The sequence below is a fragment of the Chinchilla lanigera genome, unplaced genomic scaffold, assembly GCF_000276665.1.
Source record: "Chinchilla lanigera isolate Chin_1 unplaced genomic scaffold, ChiLan1.0 scaffold00046, whole genome shotgun sequence".
NCBI classification, from domain to species: Eukaryota; Metazoa; Chordata; class Mammalia; order Rodentia; family Chinchillidae; genus Chinchilla; species Chinchilla lanigera.
Window position 1 is genome coordinate 18,700,518 of NW_004955447.1, and position 17,869 is coordinate 18,718,386.

The window sequence follows — 17,869 nt, forward strand, 5'->3', positions numbered from 1 at the left end:
CTTAGCTAACTACAATTATATTTCTCGTTGTAAGTGAATGCATTTGGCATTTTAGTGTCTCTGGGGGATCTGACTGTGCACCACTTCCAGAGCTTCATTATATCTGGGTACGCTGATAAATTCAAGTGTATGAAACCTGAAAAGGTAAAGACCAACTTGGGGTCACTTGGCGAGGCCCTTTCTAGCTGGTACCACTCTCCACCTGGTATTTCATTTTGTCTTGCACTCTCAGCGTCATAATTAACTTTCACAGTGTGGCAGACTGTGTATTCTAAACCCTAGTTACACTAATAGTTTCCTTTCTGTATGATATTCTTGTAATGTGACTTTGATATTTCTCCCATCACGAGGTGAGGCTTGTTTTCTTTCAGTTGAGTGTGATTACACTTGTGACACGAGTAGAAGTGATACTGTAAGTCTAAAAAGGCTAAGTCATCCAAAGCAATTCAGGTCCTCCCCGGTTTTCTTCTAGACTCACTCTCAGAACCTAGACACCTTGAAGAGAGGAAAACCAAGATGCATGCACACAGGAACCTGGGCGCCAAGCCTAAAGCACCAACCTCCCATCCACGAACTGTCTACAAAGGAGATCCCGTAGTGCCCAGATTTGCATCTTACTGACTTGCATGAAACAGGGATGAGCTGCCTTCAAATTCCTGTCTACATTCCAGATTTGTGCAATCACAGATTCAGTGTGTTCCCCGGCGATTTTCTGTGTAACAGCCGATAACCAGAATACCTCTTGAATTGTTACACTGGATTGCTTAAACATATGAACAATAAAGAAGCATTTTACTTGATACATCAGAAATCCGATGATAACTGTGTCACCTTTACATTGCCGTGTTCAGTGAGCTGTCGATAATCTCTGGAACCAGGCGCTGAAGTGATGTACCCCAGAAATATCACCTGATTAGAGGAATTTTTCAAAAGTTTGGAAACAGCAATAGCTTGCAGTTTTCTGTCAAGATCATCTCTGAAAGAAATGCAATGATATACCTCTTTATTGTTCATGTAAAATAATTTTTAAAAAGCTTTATGTAACCAAATTCTCAAAGAACATTTTCAAACAGTAGAAAGCCAGAGCAATACCTATTTTGGCAAATGGCTTCAGATTACGCAAATAAAGAATGTATAGATACAGTGCTTTGACTGGGTAGGCTAACAAACTGTTGACTAAGAACAACATGATCTTTCTTTACAAGCCATTTGGAACCAAGTTGATGTAAATATTGTAAATACAACATTCGTTGGACTTTTTATCAGAAGAATTATACAATGTGAGACCTTTTATCAGCATTACAGTTGAAGAACTAGTATTAAAGGTAAAGAAAAAGGCAAAAGACAGGTAAGAAGGAGAATCCTAACATTCACAGAGAACACCAGGTTTATGTAACCCACACAGCTCCCTTCACGGACACTTCCTGAAAGCTTTCTCAGCAATCTTGGATAAACACTCACTGGACATGTTGCTTTTATCGTGCTAATCACTGTAGACACAAAACAGATAATTAGGCAGCTGTATCCAGCTTTTGAGGGGTTTACTGTCAGTTTGGGAGAAAAAACAGAACATCCTACTTTACATGATCTAGCCAGGAAAACAGAAATACTCCAGGTATTTCAAACAAAGCGGATTTAATACAGGGAATTGGTTATCTAGATGATGTGAAGCCAAAGAAGGGTCAGGGAGGCAGCCAGAGTTTAGCAGGAATGAGAAACTAGCACAACATCTACAGCAAGAGGAAGTGATGGTACAGAGAACAGAAGCCAGCAAGGCCTGGTGAGAGATGGAGGCTGCTATCCAGAAGGACAGCGATCATCCAGAGAGGTGCCAGAGCCAAAGAGACCCCACTGTTACCAGGCACGTGAGAGAAGGCAGAGGTAGAGACGACGGATAGAGGCCTCTTGCATCATCAATGTGTGCAGGGACTGCATGCCTATGCTATAGCACACAGAGCCTCACATCTGGGTTTTAAACGAGTGTGCTTTGGTGTGGCACACAACAAACGGAATTCAGCTAGTTTTGCTTTTATGATGTATTAGTATCATGATCGGTGCTGGCCAACGAGCCAGTCCTGCATCACTGCTTGTGACTGTTAGTCACCGGGGACACCGTTCTTCTTCGCTCTTCGTGTTTCCTCGAAGAAGGACAGAGTTTAAAAACCACCACTGGCCTCGCTCTACATCCTTTATTTTTGGGAAGGACTTTTCCAATTAATTCAGTTTGGAAGAATTAAGTAGACACGCTCATCTCGGCCCCTCCTCTGACTTCTGCTTGGAATCTCTACACATAAAATATTTTCTGTGCAATTCTTTCCATCAACGGAAGAGCTTCCCAAGGCAGGCTGTGCCGCTCCTGGGTGGGACTCGCATTTGGACCCATCCTCTTCAGGTACTGCTGGGGCTGGATTAACAGGTCCACATGCACATGTAGGCCGGGCTGTCAGACAGTCTATGTATTAAAAGTGACACTGTGCCCTCCCTCTGCCCGATTCTTCTGCCTGCCTATGCGACACTTGTGCAAACATGAGGGGAAACGGAATGTCATTCTGTACCCCAATCCCAAAGTGCAGCTTCTTACACTGATAATCCTGTAGGAAAAAGGAGTTTATTTTTCTGCAGTCTGGTTTACCATGAGGCTCCCAGCACGTGTGGGCTCTGAATTTGGTCTAACTTCTTATCTGTGTGACTCTGGTTGGACGAGGCACTAACCGCTCAGCCTCTCGGCCCAGTGTCATCATCCGTTCTTAAAGGGGGCTAGAATGGTACTTACCCTCTGCAGAGCGAATGAGACACAAGGATGCACTTAGTAAAGCACCCGCAGAGAGAATCACTGCACATTTTGGCCTCTGTGGGCTAATGCTTATGTTAGGACTGCTGTATTTCAAATTGAGTCTATGTCTGTTACCACCAGAAACTTAAGGAAAAATAATTCCAGACATAAAAAAAATACAGTAAAAGGTTACTTCATAGGAACCAAAGTATTATGTGAATACTACTTCTTGACACATGTATAATATTCAGTATCCAAAGAAACCCACTCGTGATTCCCAAAGTGTGTCACAACAAAATCCACCGGTCTGTCTGAGATGTTAACCGTCAGGGTTATGGCTGGTGCGATCTCGCCCTCTGGTGACGGAAGGAGGTGATGCTCCGATTTCACGATTGGATATCTTGACAGTACCATGATCCTGTACCAGAGGGACAAAAACAGATGCATCAGCACTGGCCCCATCACATCATGCAGCGGGGAGGAAGCAAATGCAGGAAGAAGATCCATGTCACACCGCAAACATCCCAGTGAGGGCGTTCAGAGCGCCAACGTGACGGAGACTTGCAGGGCAGTCTGTCGGTGCAGTGCATCTCGCTCTTCAGCACGTCTTGCTGCTACCCCTGAGCACAGGGCCAAGTGTGCTACACTAAGTGCTAAGGAGACGTGCGGAGGGCAACACGGGTAAATGCAAAACCCGTGTTTCTTGCTTTGTTACTCTGACAATCCGTTTGCCGAAACAACTCTCACACGCACTGATGAACACATAGAGGAGTTCATCATGCTGGCAAGCACACAGTCACAATGCAAGATCAGAAATTAAACCGTTCCATAAACGTAAGACAGGTGTGCTACCTCACCCAGAGTCCAAGAGCTACGGGTAAAAAGGAGGAGCGGGGCTCTGAGCGCAGAGCCGTGCGTGCTGTCCCTGGGCCCCTCCCGGGCAGACAGGTCCCTAGCTACCACGCTGATACCTGACCACCGTCTCCAGCCGGGCCTGTTCTGCTCGGCCTTCTTGGCTATACCCTGGACATCACGTGACTGCCTCGGGTATCTCAGCGCGTATGCACGGCTCTCCTGGGCATTCCCGTCCTGGTAATCACTAGGTCCCACCAGGTATGAAGGCTGAAATCCTAGCTATCGCCCTTGATTTATCACTGATCTTTAAGCCATGACTGAAGCTCGTCAGTTCTATTCCAGAAGAGTGACACTCTGCCCTCCTCGCCACTCCCCCCGCCACTCCTCTGTGCTGCTGAGCCTGCCTCCTCGCTGCCTGCCAGCTCCAAGCCTTTTCTTCCCAAAGTGGTCTTTCAGCATGTAACTAAGATCAGCGCAGTCCATTTCAAATCCTCAGGCGGCGTCTCATCACCGCTGGGTGGCAGGGGCCCCTCACCATCTTTCTCTGGCTTCACTCCTCACCCCCTCTCTGGGTCTCCTCCACGGCAGGCACCCCAAGTTCCACCCTGCCTCCCGCCTTCACCTGGCTGCTCCTCAGCTCTTCTGGTCCTGGGCCTGGGTCCTCGCATCGTCCCTTTTCTCTCCACAGAGGCCTTCCTGACCACCTTGCCTGGAGGACCGCCGTCCTCAGTAGCCACTGCGCACCAAGCCTCTCGCCCTCCCCCTCTCATTTTCTTCACAGCACTTTCACAGCCTCAGACTCACTCACTAATGTTTTGTGTGCACATGTGCATGCCTGTCCCTCCGTGTCTATGAAGGGCTGGCTCCAGGACACTACAAATACCAAAATCCTGGCCACTCCAGTCCCTCACATAAAATCACATAGCATTTGCATATAACCCCCACACTGTCTCGTATATTTGTCACCTCTATATTACTAATAATCCCTAATCCAACGCCCACACATCACTTGATTTGCATGGATTTAGGATGGTATTTGACCTGTGTGAAATTCAAGCTTTGCTTTTGGGAACTTTCTGGAATTATTTTCATGTTTGCAATCTGCAGTTGGTTGAATTCGTGGATGTGGAACCTGCAGACATAGAGGGCCACAAGCTCCATATCCAGGTCAGACAGGCCTTGTGCTGTGACCTCAGCTCCCAGCCTGAATGGTGTGTACTGGTGAAGAACTAGAAATATCCAGCAACAGGGAAACCGTGTTACAAATGAAGGAAAATGAGCCTCCCTGCTCCTCAAGAAGGACAGCGAGCGTGTATTCACAGGTCAAAGACACGAGAGTGTCACTGCCCACCCCTCGCGTATGCGTACTCTCTCAGCTACGTTCAGGACTAATGCGCAAAGCACACTCACCCCCAAGTGTGATCCCGCGTGCTTGGGCCAAAGTCTGTATAGAAGCCCAGCTTCTCCCCTAGCCACATGGTTAAGTCGTTGTTCCCCATAAAGGGCTTAGAAGCATCACTCTCCAAAACTGTTATAAAATCTGCACCTGTTTAAAAAAGAAAACAGCACACAGTAAGGAATCAAACTGATGCAAAAGCAATTGACATGTTACAGTTTAGATCTGGAATGTCCCCCCAAACTCTCATGCACGCGAAGGTGGGGCTTTGGGGAGGTAAATGGCTCCTGGGGTGCTCTCCTCAGCAGTGGACTCATCCCAGTATGAGTTAAGAGTTGAGTTAGGAGGCAGGGCCTGGAGAGGCCGTCACTGTAGCCATGACCTGGAAGGGTGCAGCTCCCTCCCTAGCTCCTCCCTTCTCTCTGCTTCCTGGCTGCCCTGAGCAGCTCTCCTCTGCCCAGGCCCTTCCACCATGCTGTTTCTGCCTTGGAGCCAGCCAACCACTGATGGAGACCACTACGAAGCAACCCTGAGCAAGACTTAAATTAACCGATTGGCTTTCCACGTTTACTTGTGAGTCTGTCCAAAGCCTAGTCCCTTATTGGAGATGGGCGGGGGACTCATAGTAAGTGAACCTCTGTCACTGGTCCCTACTGAGGCCTGTAATGGTGGGTAGAGCTAGGAGGTCTCAAACGATAAAGCAGGATCACAGCCAAGGACACTTGGCTCCAACCTCAACTAAAGACTGTAGCCTCAGGCATCTCCTGGGTGGACACCTTCCTGGAATTAACATAGCTCTCCTAAATTAACATAACGCCTTACTTGGAGAAGTCCTTCAGTGGTTCCCACCCTTCTTGAGTACTCCCCTCCCTTGTTCTGAGAACTAAATAAATACAGGCACCCAGAGAAGATCTTGGTCTTAACCTCCGGAGAATCCCAAATTCTGCGAGGGTTTTGATCCTCCTGGAGCCCTGAAATCATTCCATTTGTCTCTTTTATTTCAGCGTTCACCATCCACTCACTTGAGAGATTGCCTGAGAGACCATGGACTGAGAATGTGCATTGAAATAAACTTCTCTTCCCTTACGTGGTGGGTGTTGGGTATTTTGTCCCAGTGACAAGACAGTGACTAAGACAGAGCAAGACTATTCTTCACCTTAACCTTTTTGTCTTAACTCAAATCCCAAAACAGTAATTCATGTGAGTCACAAACAAGAGGTGGCTCAGATCTGAGCTATGAAAGATGTTTCCCACATTTGAAATGTAATTAAAACACGGAATACTTTGAGGAAATTCTGGGAAAGACAAAGCATAATTTTTCTAAATATTTTTAACATCTTGCCCAAAATTTCAAAATTCTTAACGTCTTTCACAGATACCCAATTTATAGCATTTTATTCCAAAGCAAACAGCTCTGTGGAATTGGCAGAGAAGTTTATTAGCTCTTTGTTTGTTTGTTTATTCTGTTTTTTTTTTTAAGATTAGGTCTCCCTTTGTAGCCTACACTGACCTTAAATCACAATCCTTTCACCTCAGCCTCCTAAATACTGGGATGACAGGTATGCACCACAGCACCCTGGCTTTTTAAGACTTTGGACAGATGTGCCTCAGAGGCCTATAATCAAGAATAAATAAGGACTAAGACTGAGAGAAACTTTCAGTGGCAGTACATTCAGAGACATTCAGAGATTTCTCAGGGGTTGACTGGGGATGTAACTCAGGGGCAGAGTGTTTACCTGTCACGCAAAACATGTTGGGTTTGATCCCTACTACCTCTCCCCAATTGCTTAAAAGTCACCAGGCCTGATCTGGGACAGACAACCAATACTTTAGGAACCGAGAGAGGGGGCACACACCTATAATTCCAGCTGCCTGGAATTCCAGCTTCCTGGGACAGGAAGACCTCGGGTTTGAGGCTAGTGTGGGCAGTTTAGTGAGACCCTGTTTCAAAATGAGAACTACAAATGAGGCAGATGTGGTGGTGCACACCACTAATCCCAGCGCCATGAGGGTGAAGCAGGACTGCAAACCTGAACTCAGCCTGGACAACAGAGCAATGTCTTCTCCAAGCGGAGGGAAAGGGGAAGGAAAAGGAGACAGGGAAATGGGGACAGAGACAGGGAAAGGGGAGGGAAAGGGGAAGGACAAATGGAAAAGGAAAGGAACAGAAAAGAAAGGAAGGGAAAAGAAGGAGGGAGGGAGGAAGGGAGGAAAGGAAGACAGGAAAACTTTTAGGAAGTATATTTATCATTAAAAATAGCCAGAAAAGTTAACCCTTTACTTATCTAACTACATATTCTGTGTAGCTGAGCTCAGAGCCAAGACCCACATATTTTAAAGGATGCTTCATATAAAAATGAATGCCACGTAAACAAATAGCTCTGGGACTCTTGAAGGGTTTTCTTCACACATGACCATACTTCTGGCATATTCTGCTGTTTAATCCAACAGTTTTCTGGCCCCTGAGCGACAGGAGCTTCAGCAAGGGCATCTTTAACAGCAAGAGCATGAGGAGAATCCCCTGCAGAGCCCCAGGATGGGGCACTGCTCAGAATCAACAAGAAGAACTGCTCCCAGAGATGGATGTGGCTATGGAAGCTTAGTCCTGCCACTGTCCAGCAAAGCCAAGCCTTTTTTTAAAAGAGTGTACGACTTGCATTCAAGAGATGCAAATTAAAACAACATTGAGATTCAGTCTCACCCCAGAAAGAATGGCGATCAAGAAATCAGGTATAACAAATGCTGGAGGGGCTGTGGGGAAAAGGGAACCCTTCTCCACTGTTGGTGGGAGTGCAGACTGGTACAACCACTGTGGAAATCAGTGTGGAGAAGCCTCAAAAAACTAGGATTAAAGGTCTGATTTGACCCAGCTATTCCCCTCCTGTGTATTTTTCCAGAAGAACTGAAAGCATCATACCATAGCGTGATATGTGTACCCATGTTTATAGCAGCACAATTTGTAATAGTTAAATCTTGGAAACAACCCAAATGTCCATCTACTGAGGAATGGATAAAAAAGTTGTGGCATTTTTATACAATGCAGTATTACTCAGCTATAAAGAAAGATAACCTAGAGGCTTTTACAGGTAAATAGATGCAACTTGAGACCATACCCATAAATGAAATAAATCAGACTCACATGTGTAAACATCGTATTGCCTCCCTAGCATAAGAACCTGAAAGAGTAAATAAAATCTGAAAGCCACAATAGACATTGTGAAAGGGAAAGAAACTGCTCAAATCGGAAAGAACAACTGGGATGAGGAAAAAGAGGAAAAAAAGAGAAGGAAGGGGAAAAAGAGCTATATGTATATACACAAGATAGCTAAGATAATTTAATACTAACTTCTATTGGTTTATTGAAAGGAATAGTTAATGTTTAACTTCTTTTGATTAGTCTTGCATGCCTATATCTAGTAATCTGGACAACTACTTTAAAGATAACAATATGCAATGTAACACCTATTGTTGATTTCCTCTCACCTTGTTTTGAAATTCTCTATAATTTTCATTGTTTTTAGGTTGTTTTGTTAATGCCTATGTTTGTGTTGTTTTCGATATTTTCTCTTTAAAATTAAAGAAAAAATATGTATATACAAGGATAGCTGGAATAGTGTGTTGCTGATGTCTGTTGTTTGGTTGAAAGGAACAGTTAATGCTTAAGTCTTTTTTTTTCTTGACCAATTTTGCATGCTTACTGGTTTGGTTTTTTTTTTGTTTTTTGTTTTTGTTTTGCAGTACTGGGGATTGAACTCACGACCTTGCACTTGCCAGGCAGGTGCTTATGCCACTGAGCTATATTCCCAGCCCCTTGCTTACTGGTTTGAAGACAACAATATGCAATATAGCAGCCATTGCTGAATTCCTACCATCTTGTTTGATGAAGCTCTGTATTGCTTCAAATCTGTTTCTTATTACTTGTCATTATCTTTAATTGTTTGATCAATCTTGCATTCTTGCACCTGGTAATCTGAGCAACTTCACTGAAGATAACAGTATGTACTATAACAACCAATATTACTTCCTATCATCTTGTTTTGAAATCCTGTATTGTTTTCATTGATTTTGTACTGATTTGTTTTTTTGTCTTCATTGTTGGCTTTTTGTTATTGTTTCTTTTACTCTTTAAAAAAAAGAAAAAATTATTTTACCAAAGACAAAAAAAAAAAAAAAAAAAGAAAGAAAGAAAAAGAAAAAGAAACTCCTCAAAGGAAAAGAACAACTGGGATGAGGGAAAGGAGAAAAGAAAGAAAGAGGGAAAGGAAAAAATATGTATATACAAGGATAGCTGGAATAATTATACTGCTGATTTCTATTGGTTTATGGAAAGGAACTGTTAATTCTTAATTTTTTTCTTTTAAATTTTTTGACCAATTTTATATGCTTATATCACATAATATGAATAACTAATTTGAAGACAACAATATGCAATATGACAACAATTGTTGAATTCGTATTATCTTGTTTAGTGAAATTCTGTCATTTCTAATGTTATTTTATTACCTTTATTCTCTTTAAAAAGTAAAAAAAAAAAAAAAAAAAAAGAGTGTATGACTTGGTAATCCCTCCTCTGACTTCACAATCTTGCTGAAAATAAAACTAACAGTAGCAGTTTCTCAAGACTTGGAACCAGTTCCAGTGAGTCTTACCTGTCTGATTGAGTAGCTGGGCTGATCTTTCTAGACTGGACCAGCCTTCGTTGTCGTAGCCAAACCTGAAAGTCCAGATGGCAGCAGAGACCTCTCTGGTTGGTGCCTGAGGAATTGATCAATGGTAATTTAGGCTAACAGTGAAAATAGCAGTTTGAAGAAAAGCAGTTTTCTCCCCCTCTCTACCATAATTCATATTTTAGCAAAGGGAGTTCCTAAGACATCTTAACAGTAAGGAGATATTTGCTACCTGGCATTCTCATAATAAACATACCGTGACTGTCTACCTGAAGCTTGGGAGCTCGGAGGAATGTCTGGAAAGTGAAAGTGAGTATTTATAATAAGAATTTCTTCTAACAAGAAGAAGAAACTTAAAACAAGCTGGCTGTCCATCCACAGGAAAAGGAGTAAACAAATGTTACATACTACATATAATACAACAGTACACATCCCCAGTAAATGAATTCCATCAATAGGAAAAGAAATAAATGATGTTGCATAAAAGAATACTACACAGCTCTAATAAATGAATCAAAGCTACAAATTTCCATATGGATGAAGCTCATAAAAATGATTTTTTAAAAATTGCAAAATACGTATCAGATATCTTTTGTTTTTCAGAACTAGAGATTGAACACAGGGCTTTTGCTGTGAACTACAACCTCAGCACTATTTTTTTTGAGACAGGATCTCTCTAAAGTCACTAAATTACCAGGCAGGGCTCAAACTTGCAATCCTCTTGCCTCAGCCTCCCAAAGTGCTGGGATTATAGATGTGCTCCATATATCTGGCTAGATGTCATTCAAATTAAAAATGTGAAACAAAACCCCAATATTGTCTAGGGCTCTATCATATAAAAATACAACACAATACAATACATATACAATACAATACAAAAGTGTATGAAATGATTTTTAAAAACAATATATTCAAAATAATAGCAACTCTTGCAAGGGAGTATCATATAGGGAAGGGTACCTAGAGTCCTTTGCCATATTTATAAAGTAACCACCCTACTGCAGCCTGGTCAGGGATATGCTAATACCTACCACACTGGTAAGACCAAGACTAAGGAGCAAGCCCATACAGAGCTCCTCTTTGGGGTTCATAAGCAAGTCAGAGAATGTTCTGCCTAACCACTCCTCTCCGAGGACTACCAGACCATCAGGGTCCCTGTGAAAGACAACGGCTGGTTCAGAACAAAGCCATGATCACAGCTGAAAACGCAACTCAGACTCAGTCACGCAGTTCAGGTAGGGAGGAGGAAACAGCGAGGTCGGCACACGTGCTCTGCGGCAGAGGGCTGAGGGCCACATCTTCACAGAAGGCTGTGCGCGTTCAGTGAAGACCATGGGAAGGGAACGGAACCATCAACGGGGTCTCCAGAGGGATGACCACATTCATCGAGGTGCCCTTCCACACAACTGTCTGTCTGTAATCCGTTCTGGCCCTCACCACTCCAAGACAAGCTGTTCTTCCATCCTTCCCATCTCAGTAAATGCCGTCCTCCTTCTTCCAGGAGCTCCACTCAAAAACCTTGATTCCCTCCTTCTCCTCCAACAACGTCCAGCCCACTGACACATCCTGCCAGCTCTACTTTCCAGACTTTCCGCTGTTCTCCAACTCCGCTGCTGCCACACCAGATGCCATTACTACCGTCTCTCCCAGACAACCGGAAAGCCTCAGGATGAATCTCCCTGCCTCCACCCCACCCTCTGATACATTTTTCCCAGAGCTGTCAAACTGACATGCATCATTTTCTTCCCCGAAATCACTGCTGCTTCCTTTACTGGTAAAATAAAGTCAGAGCTCCCCGCTACGGCTTGTGGGGCCCAAGGGGATGCGGCCGCCCCAGCCGCTCCAAACTCATCTTCTACCATGCCACTATGCTTCAGCTATGGCCACCCTGACGCTGCCCAAACTCACCAGCTCGGTTCTCCCTCCGCCCTCTGTCAAGCTGTCCAAACAACTGTCTTTTTCTCAACTTTCAGGGGGCTTTGGCGTTCTGCTTCTTCTCTCTTTCTGGCAGTACAGGATCTCCCATAGGTTGCCCAGGTAGGACTCACACTGTAATCCTCCTGTCTCAGCCTTCCTCAGTGCTTGCTGGTCAACTTTCAAGTTTCCTCTGAAGTGTCACCTCCTCGGAACAGCGGTCTCTAACTACCCAGCTGTTACCCCCACCCCATAATTCTGTTTCCGTCAGAGAAGCCTGATCTAAAATGATTGCCTTTCTTTATTTGTTCCTGTGAATACTTTCTTTTTTTCTAGCAGAACGCAGACTCTGGAAGGTAGCAATTTCATCCGGCTTGTTTATCGCTGTCACCCCTGGCATGAGGCACATCAAGGGGCATTCAACAAACAGTTGTTAAATGAATGAATGAATCAGTGAAGGAATGAGTACATGAACAGGTATTAAATTCAACTCAACTCCTTTCAAAAGGAATTGTGGCTGACATCAGGTATCTTCTTTGATGGACATTATACTGCAACAATAACAACTATTGTGCGTGGGAAGGGGATCACGAGCATAGCCTGCTATTAAAGACACCTACTTATTGGCGCTGGGGATTTAGCTCAGCGGCAAAAGCACCTGCCTGGCAAGTGCAAGGTTGTGAGTTCGGTTCCCGGTACCGGAGAAAAAAAAAAAAAAAAAAAAAGAAAAACGACACCTACTTATTAAAAACAGTTACTGAGAAGGGCCCTGGGTGTAATAGTTGGCACTACCAGGAGGAAAGAAGGAAGAAAGGAAAGAAGGAAGGAAAAAGAAAGGAAGAAAGTGGTTATTGAGTTCTGAATATGCGCCAAGGACGAGTGAGGTGCTGGACATGCAGGAATGAATGAGAGACACATGATCCGCATCTTCCACGCAGCTTTTTATTTAAGAATTTTTTCTGGTAGTACAGATTGCTGAAATTCTAGTTAACCAGTCAGATTCTACTTTAGGAAGACATGGAATTTTCATCAGAGTGGATAAAAAGGACAGCACTACAATGACTTACTCTCAAGTCTTCCCATCTTTCTAGAAGAGAAGGGGATGCTAAAACATTTAAAAGAGACAAGATAACTTCTATAACTCAACAACATACACACTACCTGTATGCTGTAAAATCAAGAACTGTCAGTGAGATTTTTCTTTTCTTTTTTTTTTTGTTTTTGTTTTTTTTTTCTGGTACTGGGAATTGAACTCATGACCTCGTGCTTGCCAGGCAGGCGCTGTGCCACTGAGCTAAATCCCCAGCCCCCAGTGAGATTTTTCTGATATCAAAGAATTTCTGGTTGCTCTCCTTAGAACTATCTATTAATTATAAAAGAATTTCTGATTTCAGAGTGTAGGTATGTTAAATAATGAATGGCAGGACAACACTAAACAAAACTTTAAATAGTCTACATCTAGCCCAAGAATTCAATTCCATAAAATAATGCTTTAATATTATCAATATGTATCCAAAGATTAAAGAATCTTAAAGGCATCAGGTCCACACGTAGCATTCAAACAGAAGAGTAAAGTGTAACAATATATCTCTATACATATGTAATACAAAATTCTACTTCAAAATTTTTAATTACTTACCCCTTTGCCCAATTTCCTTTCATAGGCTTTATGCCGTAGTCCTAATCCCAACAACCCCACACCAACAAGCAGCCACAACACTAAACAGAAAAAAATTTTTAAAAGAAACTAAATTTACTTTACTTTCATTGCTCTACCCTCCCTTCAATTTACTTTTTACAATTTTTTCAAAATTATTGAGTTTATTGGACAAGGAGTTTGTGGTAATGTCTAAATCTTGGATTGGTTTTCCTGCGTGAAATGCATATATAATGCATACTTTATACTCAGGTTTCAAAGAGTATTCCCTAGAATGACCCAAGGATCACGAGCTTAAAGGAAAAGTAACTTATAAAATATACAAGAAAACAAGTCTCTATGGGCAGGAGTCACAGTGGAAAAGCGTTCTGGAGAATCAAACACCCAAAGACTTCTGATATTGGATTTTCACAATCACAATGTAAAATAAATGTTTAACATGTTTAGAAAATAAAAGAGGGTATCCAGAAGTATGACTAAGGAATGCGAGACTAAAATAATAATCGGGAATTTGTAAAAAAAATCCAACAGATGTCTAGAAAGAAAAAATTTATAATAGTTGAAATTAGAAATTCAATGGACAAGAAAGACAGCAAATTGGACAAAGGGGAATAGAGAATTAATGCAAGGCAACACACACACACATAGACACAGACACACACACACAGAGACACACAGAGACACACACACAATAGACACACACACACACACACACACACACACACACACACCAGGTAGAAACACGGAAAGTGGTCAAGAGACATTGAGAATACAATAAACAGGTCCAACACAAAACCCACTGAAGAAAAAAGGAACAAGCAGAAAGAATAAAAAGATAGTACTTGGTAAGTTTTTTTTTAGAATTCACAAGATGTGACTCTTCAGATTCACAAAGTCCAAAAGCTCTTCAGATTGATCGATCGATCTATCTATCATCATCACCTATCAAAACTTTAGCACACAGAACAGAGAAATCACAAGAGCTGTCAGAGAGAAAGGATAGATTATTTTCACATGAAAAGCAATTACCCTAAGAGCTGACTTCTCAACAGCAAAAGCAGAAACTAGAAGACAGGACAAGAACGCCTTCAGTGTGCTGAGAGAGAAACAACCAATCACTAAAACATAGAAATGGAAGGTATAATTTCCAATCTAGAAAGAGGAGAGTGGAGGAGGGGTACAATAAAACAAATGAAAAGCAATGAAAGAGAAACAAAGAGGGGAAACTAAACAATACAAAATAAAAAGGAAAAAATATACCTGCACAAAATGGAAAATTAATTTAAAAGCGAAGTAAATGTAGAAATAAATAACAATACATTAGAAATCACTAGAAAAGTAGTTGAAACATGTAAAAAAAAACCCAAGTCTGACATTCTGGACAAGACAAAACAATGAAAACAGGAAGAAAGCCAGTGTCTGCCAGGGCTCTGAAAGGGGAGGATGAAGGTGCTCCGGGAATGTTTAGGGCAGCAAAACCATTCTGAAGGGCAGTGTAATTAACAGTGACTGCATGCTGTTACACGTTTGTCATAACCTACTGACTGAGCCAGGCAAGGTGCTCACACCTGTAATCCCAGAACTATGGAAGGCTCAGGCAGCAAGATCAAAAGTTCAAGTCCTGGGCTGAGGGGGTGACTCCGTGGCACAAGCACCTGCCTGGCAAGTGTAAGGTCCTCAGTTTGATTCCTGTACCAAAAAAAGAGTTCAAGTCCAGGTTGGATAACCTAGGGACTTAGTGAAACCCTGTCTCAAAATAGAAAATATAAAAGGCTGGGAATATGTAGCTCAGTGCCGAAGTCCTGAGTTCAATCTCTTGTACCACACAACGAAACAAAACCTACAGAATGAACAAGATGAACTGGTGGACTCTGGGTGATAGTGATATGTCAGTGTAGGTTCACTGATTATAACAAGTATGTCACTGTAGTGATTTTGACAGTGGGAGTGGCTTAGGTACGTGGGAGTGGAACGTGTATGGGAAATCTCTGTACCTGCCACTCAGTTTTGCTGTGATCATAAAACTGCCCTGAAAAATAAAGCCTACTCTTTAAAACTTTGTAGATAAACTTTTCCAAATGCCTCAATTTGATCAGTGAATTAAAGAAATGATTCTTTAAAAAAAATCAGGATTAAGAACCAATAAAAGTTACCAGATTCTGGTTCAAGGGACATGCCAAAATATAACAAAAGAACACACACACATAAGCACTTTCCTCCTAACGGTAAATATGCTTTCTAAATCATGATAAAAAGTATTTGTTTTTTTTATGATGTTCTTACTGCTTTATGACGTTATCTCTTGGAAATATTTTTTAAATTACTACAGCTTCTTAGCTGTTTTTTATCTTTTATACGGTAAGCTTTTATCTTTGTAATAAAGTATCAATGCCTTGAAGGTAAAGACCACTGTTTATACGGCTCTGCGTCCAATTCAACATCACCTAATCCTCACACTGTGTGGGTACAAGTGTTATTAAATCTGGTCCATTGAAATGAGTCAGATACAGATAGTAATTAACTGAATGTATGAAACTGAAGTTTATCAACGCACTAAATGTTAACATATTTATTCTTCAAACCGGAGAAAAACCAAAAAAAAAAAAAAATGGAGAACAAGAAATGGAACAGTCAACTACTAGAACAAAGCATTTTGGAAAGTCTACCTATTAAATCAGCATATCTTCATTAGAAGTAAAATAAAACTAATACAGGCTATCTGTGGTTGAAAGGACAACATCAGGGATTTGCTTTAAAATGTTTAAACCCAAAGAAGGAGGAACACAGCTGTCATCAACACAGGCAAAATGCTGAGACTTATTAAAGCTGAGTGGAAATTACATGAGGCTTCATTACGTATGTTTGAAAACTTATGTAATATCTCTTTATATAAAAAATGTAAAACTATACTTACAAAGTTTAATGTATTTATCACTCTTTCTGAAAGGCCCTTTAGGACTGCTTTTTGTTTGCAGAAGGAAGTCCAGGTTTTTCTTCGAGCCAGATAACCCATTGAGCCCAATAATCAGCATTATGGACCCTGTTAAGAGAGAAAGAAGATAACACAGTATAATGGGAAAGCCCTTCCAGCGATAAATTCCAGGAGCCAAGATGCACTTTCAATGAGCATTCCCCGAAATTCAGTTACTGAGTTAATTTATCTGAGTACCTAAGCAACTACTGTTGCAGTGCTTCCAACAACAGGAACAATCATGAGAAATCAAGTCAGACTCTAGGAACCATGCTCTCGATGAGAAATGGGGAGGAACGCCCTTGAATTTCCTCAGTGTTCCCAGTTGCCAGACTGCTCACGGCACTTGTCACTGCCCGGGATTAGGCCGGGGAAAGTGCAGTATAAGATAAAGGAGCTTCTGAGGCCACAGGGGCCCCAGCTTCTCCACTGAGCAGCGCTCACACCCACCAAGAGGAGACGCACAGTGAGAGGCTTGCAGCTCTCAGCAAGGCAGGGCTGTGGCAGTAACTCTGCCCCGAATGTGGGCACTCAGGGCACAAGATCAGAACAAAGGACGCGGGCCAGAGCTCACAGTGTGCAACAAAGTTGGGCTAAATTGGTTAAATTTGGTTTTGTTTTGTTCTGCTTTGCTTCTTTCTGGTACCGGGAACCGAACTCACGACCTCGCGCTTGCCAGGCAGGCGCTGTGCCGCGGAGCTAAATCCCCAGCCCCAAGTTGGGCTAAACTGCAATGCACTACAAAGCAGCGCACATGTAAAGCTTTCGTACCTCTAAAATCGTACATAATAAGAACATACACAGAGATATGGAACAATATGTAAATCAGGAAATGCCAAGTTTAGCTTATGTGGAAGGCTACCAAAAAAAAAGTTAGGTACAATTTTCCAAGAAATAGCAAGTGAAACTTGGAAAATAAACGCATGACTAATTTCTGATATAATGCAGATTCTTTTCAGTTCAGTTGTATTAAAGCTACTCTGCACATTTCCAATAGTCTTTGTTTTCGTAGCTTTCCCCATACAAAGTCACCCTCCGGAAAACGTCGTACGAAGCCATAACAGTGATGGTCTTCGCAATCCAACACGTAGTGAGAAGGAACTAAAAATTCTCACCAGTTGTAAATTTCTACACAAACAAATGTATGCCCATGACAGCTCTTACTTCCTCCTTTTCTTCACATGGTAGACCCCCTAAGCAAGCTGGAATAAGAGAAAAGCAGGGCATTGCACAGGAAAATAGAGCAGGACAGAGTCCGCCCACCTGAAAGAAACCAGAAGAGAAACAAAGTTCACAAGGCCAAGGTCGCTGCAGAAGCAATGCAGCAATGTATTTCCCTAATTAATTTCACTGACCACAAATATCACATCCTCAAAGGCCATTCTAAAGTGTTCCATGTCACTCAGTAGCACACCTCCCAAAGCAGGCTGTCCTGACAGATGTCTGCTCGCAGGATATTGGAAAGATGCACGGAGCGGCTGGACACGCCAGGGGTACAGGGAGACCGGAGACCAAGCACAGGCAGAAGCCGCCCCACACCTCCCAGCATCGCCTCACACTGTTTTCACAAGCATCTGTCTTGTCTCTCTGGAGAATTTCCCACTCGGCTAAAGCTCCAGGTGGGCAGGGACACCAG

The 17,869-nt window shown here is 42.5% G+C and overlaps 1 protein-coding gene across 1 annotated transcript in view; it reads right to left on the reverse strand.

Moving 5' to 3' along the window:
* Nucleotides 1-17,869, reverse strand: part of Cwh43 (cell wall biogenesis 43 C-terminal homolog) — a 50,374-nt gene that overhangs the window by 17,345 nt on the left and 15,160 nt on the right. The window contains exons 7-12 of the mRNA XM_005392926.2: nt 16,177-16,302; nt 13,245-13,324; nt 9,674-9,779; nt 5,039-5,174; nt 3,042-3,191; nt 832-976 (exon numbers count right to left, since the gene is read on the reverse strand). Coding sequence (XP_005392983.1) covers nt 832-976; nt 3,042-3,191; nt 5,039-5,174; nt 9,674-9,779; nt 13,245-13,324; nt 16,177-16,302 — 743 coding nt within the window. The remainder of the gene's footprint in view (nt 1-831; nt 977-3,041; nt 3,192-5,038; nt 5,175-9,673; nt 9,780-13,244; nt 13,325-16,176; nt 16,303-17,869) is intronic.